The sequence below is a fragment of the Verticillium alfalfae genome, genomic scaffold (genome assembly GCF_000150825.1).
Source record: "Verticillium alfalfae VaMs.102 supercont1.5 genomic scaffold, whole genome shotgun sequence".
In the NCBI taxonomy this organism is placed as follows: domain Eukaryota; kingdom Fungi; phylum Ascomycota; class Sordariomycetes; order Glomerellales; family Plectosphaerellaceae; genus Verticillium; species Verticillium alfalfae.
In genome coordinates this window covers 447,674-451,985 of record NW_003315034.1, presented here as the reverse complement: position 1 = coordinate 451,985, position 4,312 = coordinate 447,674, and the positions used below count along the sequence as shown (strand labels likewise).

The following is a 4,312-nucleotide window of genomic DNA, read 5'->3' as shown; positions in this document are numbered from 1 at the left end:
TCCCACGTCTGGACAAAGTCGGAGTGTGCCGCCTTGGCGGAGATGCCCACGCGCAGCTCCTCCAGGTTCTCGTGCGAGTTCCCGATGGCAACAGCGAGCTCATCGAGATAAGAGAGCTCATCGATGTCAAGAACAGACAGACTCCTCAGCGGTGGCAGGACACTGAATGTCGGAAACTCGACGCGGCTTTCGGCGAAAGGGATAGGCGCTCTGGGGCGAGGATGCGATGCCGTCGACGGAATGAGAATGCCGATGGGCGTCAAGGTACTGCCGATGGGCACGACGCCCTGTGTCTCTATGGACGAGCTGGGGCTGGTCGAGGACGAGGAGGCCGACGCATCGGCGTTGTCGTGCCAGCGCACCCATACGCGCTCGAGCTTGGACTGCTCATCCGGATTGCGGTCTTGAATGGAGGCCAAGGCCATGAAGATGTCGGAGAGGACGCCGGTGGGCATGTCCCAGACAAAGGTCTCGAGGCTTGCCATCTTGGCGACGGCCAGGGCGACGAGGGTTCCCAGCATTTTGCCGCTCTCCTTTGTAATCATGTACTCGGCGACCCAGTCATCGGGGCCGTTGCCCAAGGAGAACTTTTTGATGTATCGAGCGTAGTCGTTATGCAGGCGTGCCATGGGAGGCGGTCCGCCCCTGGGCTTCGGCGAGAACATCTTCTGGGCGCGCACGGCAAAGTTGCTGCCCAGACAGAGGGTTGATAAGCCATAGGTGAGGGCATCGACGCTTTTGGAATCAGATTGGGCAAGCTGGGTGGCGTCAGGCCACACGATATCGAAGCGAGAGTAGATGTGTGGAACGGCGAGATTGTGAAGGGTCGAATTCGTCAAGGCGAGGGAGGTCAGGTCGTTTGTATGTGTGATCTGGGGAAACGAATGCGAGCGTCAGCAAACACGGCGCTGCATGTTGCGTTGGGAGAGCGGTTTTGTTTCGGGAAGAGGCAAGGCGACGGGAGAGAGCATGGGGGAGACGGGCAGCGACATACCTCGTTGACGATCAGCCGCAATATGTCAAAGGGGAGCTCGAGCAGGGTCAATCGACCGGTGCGCCTCGAGACGGCACTCCACTCCTCTTCTTTGCCTTTGAGCAGCTTGCGCAGGGCCATGGCGGCATCTTCTGTGTGATTTGGCGGGAGCTGGCCGTCGGCCTGGGAGGGTGGGCGTTGCTCGTCGGGTGCCGTTGGTGGCACGACATCGGTCGTGTGTAACAGTGATGACGGGTCGTGGGCCGGTGGCTGATCGGGGCACTGGGAAGACGTCGCCGTGGCCATCATGGGTGGACGGGAGCTCATGCTCTTGGATCAATTGCGGAGGGTAGTACGATTGGGAACTTGGGTCGAAGGGGAGAGGTCCCCAGGAGAGAAGAAGTTGGCGATGCAGAGTGAAGCTCTCGTCGTCTTTCGGGGGAGGGAGGAGGGGAAGGGGTATACGGCGGCGACGGGCGGGATGAACCAGAATACGTGATGCAGGAGAAGAAAGCTGCGGTTGTGATTGTAGGTTGACTGTTCTTGTCCGTCCGACGCGGGCTGGAAATGCGAGGATCTAGCAGGCGATGATGATACACTCGCAGGTTCAGGTCGGAAGGCAAGAGAGAGAGAGAGAGAGAGAGGGTTCAAGCTCGTGTTCGCGGTTGTGTTCGCGGTTGTGTTCGCGGTTGTGCTTGCGGTTGTGCTCGTGCTCGTGCTCGTGCTCGCGGCGGGCGAACCTTGTGGCTGGGGAAACAGGGCGTTCGGTTTGCTCGTCCTTCTCGAAATGGACGTTCAGTCACCTCAGGTTGAGATGGGTTGGGGTCAGGGAGCCCGGTCCCGTCATCGGGCGTGCCTTGTCTCGCAAGGGTGCGTGGTGCTTGGAGGTGCCTGGTGGTGCTTCCGGCCAATGTGCACAGCGTGCAGCATGCGACGTGCAGCGTGCAGTGCGTGCTGTTCCTGTTGCTGTCGCTGTCGATGGTGCTGTTGCTGTTGAGGCTGCGACGGGGCCAGCAGAAGGCGCATCCAGAAGCGTCCAGACAGTTTGCGGTGGGCCACGGTGGGTCCACCCAAGGCCGGCACACCGAGACACTAAGGCGGCCGGGACACCTGCCTCCCAGGTAGCCCAGGTAGGGGTGCTATGCTGGGGTGCCACATCACGTCCTCTCATTGGGTGCTGGGGGGTCAAGTGGACTCGTGCCAGGCCGTCTCCGGACGTCCCGCTTCTGCTGGCACGGGCTCACATGGGGAGGGGGGGGGGGATGCGACTCCACCCAAGAGCGTATTTAGCGGGGGGTTCAGCTTCCAGAGTGCTTTTCTCTTCAGCTGGAACCAGCGCGATGGGTGTGAGACTGCCGAGCAGCGTGCCTACGACTGACTCGACGACGACACGCAGGTACCGGTCTACTGGTCCTGTTTTCCGACCTCCTTTGTCTGCCCGTTATCGAGATGCTCATCGCAGGAATGAATGGGACCATGGCACGAGAGAGCATGGCGAACCGACAGGTCTACCTTGCCTAAGTACATAGGTATAGCCCGACTGTACCAGCCTAGGTACCTAGGTAGGCAAGGCAGGTAGGCAGGTAAGTAGGTAAGGTAAGGTATCTGGTGGAAAGAAGACGACAGGTACCCACCGACCGCTCCCGTCGTCCCCAGCGTCACAGTGCCCCAGCACCCCACCCCCTGGAATGAGCGCTGTGACATGTCTTTTCAACGTGAGGTGCTGGCTGGAGAGTAGCCATGGATGCCCAGACGACGAAATGACAGACAAGACAGCCATCAACAGGACCCCATGATCATCACTCAATCTGAAGCTCCCCACACCGGCTCTCGTGACCATTTGGCCCTCCAGGACCCGGTGAGAGTAAGCCGGCGCAAGCCTCCTCTTCAGAGTTCGATGTTCGTTTCAGGATCGACAGCCAAGTCGCGACGCAGCCGAAGTGCCATGCTCAGATGAACCCGATCAGCGAAAGCTGCCAAGAACATATGACTGGATGCATGCCACCAAGATGTCCTCCATGAACACGGATCCTTTTGCCCACTGGACATGGCATGGACATGCACTGTTGGAGTTGGGCACGTTGCCAACATGGAGTCGCAAAGAGGCCTCGCCTCAAACTTGAGCCGGCATTGAGGCCTGTACTGAGCCGGCGCCATGACCGTGAGCGACTCCTCCGTCATCAGAGCGGTACGTACCCGCCCTATAGGCAGCGTGCCGTGGCCAGGGGATCGGGCGGCGCGTACATCATCAGGTGCCAGGCGACTACCAGCCCCTCCATCTCTGCCTCCTCCGCCTCTGATGCCGTCAATCGCACCCGCCACGACTCTCAATACACAAACTGTCCTCCGCGTCACTGTCAGTCAAATCGACCTGCTGGCCTATTCTCAACCGAGCCAAGCTTGACTCCCACGCCGTCTCGTTACCAGCTCAAACCACGTTGCTGTCGCCCCCGATCCACCCATATATATATATATATATACCTTGGGCAGCAAAAACTAGGCAGCCTTGCGCATAGCATCGCATCGCATCGCATTTGCATCTGTCGCGCACGACAACCTCTGCCCCTCTTCTCCCTTTTGCGAATCTCCCGCAACCCCCCCACGGACGCAGCGAGCCACGAAGAACCCCTCTACATAGCAATACCGTCGACGAAAACGATTAGACCACGTAGCACGCAGCGACCAACTCATCCCGCCGACAAACGCCCCGCCGCCCAGCTCCTTGCTCCCCGACAGACCCGACCTCCTTGTCGCTGTCGCTTTGTCGCTCAGTATCCACATCCCAAGCCGCCCATCATGGCCTCCTTCGCAGAGAACCTCTGGAACTCAGTCTTCACCCCGGGCACAACACCAACCCTCCTATACGCCACAAACGCCAGCTTCGCCGCCCTCCAGCTGACCCTCCTCGCCCTCCTCGCTGCCACCCGCTCCATCCACTTCGTCATCCTCTCCGTCCTCTGCGCCGGCCTCTGGCGCGCCATCAACTGGTTCGCCGCCGAGCTGGCCATCGCCCAGGCCCGCGAGGCCGCCGACAACGACAAGGCCGCCGCGGGCGGGGGCCGGGGCCCGGAGGATCAGCCGATACCCCGGGCGGCGCCGGCGGCAGCAGCAGCAGCAGCGACGACGACACCGAGGTCGGACACAGCCGTCGACCAGGCCGTGCGCACGCGCAAGACGGCCGGGCAGCGCGAGCAGGGAAGTCGGAGTTCGAGGGGTCTGCGGCTGGCGAGCTGAAGCAGAGATCGCCGCTTGCCGCTGCTGGGTGCTGCTTCCGGGCCGGCATCGCCGCGGGGACGCAGTTCAAGCCGAACCACGGGACAAGTGGAAGAAGGTTTCGGA

At 61.0% G+C, this 4,312-nt stretch overlaps 2 protein-coding genes across 2 annotated transcripts in view; one reads left to right on the top strand and one right to left on the bottom strand.

The window, feature by feature from the left end:
- The window catches only part of VDBG_04460 (F-box domain-containing protein), a gene marked incomplete at both ends in the record, with an annotated part of 3,030 nt that extends 1,751 nt beyond the window's left edge, over nt 1-1,279 (bottom strand). The window contains 2 exons of the mRNA XM_003004808.1: nt 15-872; nt 995-1,279. Of these exons, the coding sequence (XP_003004854.1) occupies nt 15-872; nt 995-1,279 (1,143 nt within the window). The remainder of the gene's footprint in view (nt 1-14; nt 873-994) is intronic.
- A 2,490-nt stretch (nt 1,280-3,769) lies between these two features.
- On the top strand, nt 3,770-4,207 carry VDBG_04459 (conserved hypothetical protein; the record flags this gene model as incomplete). Its single annotated transcript, XM_003004807.1, has 1 exon — nt 3,770-4,207. One exon carries the CDS (start codon nt 3,770-3,772, stop codon nt 4,205-4,207), a length of 438 nt encoding a protein of 145 aa, XP_003004853.1.
- Between the last annotated feature and the right edge of the window lie 105 nt (nt 4,208-4,312).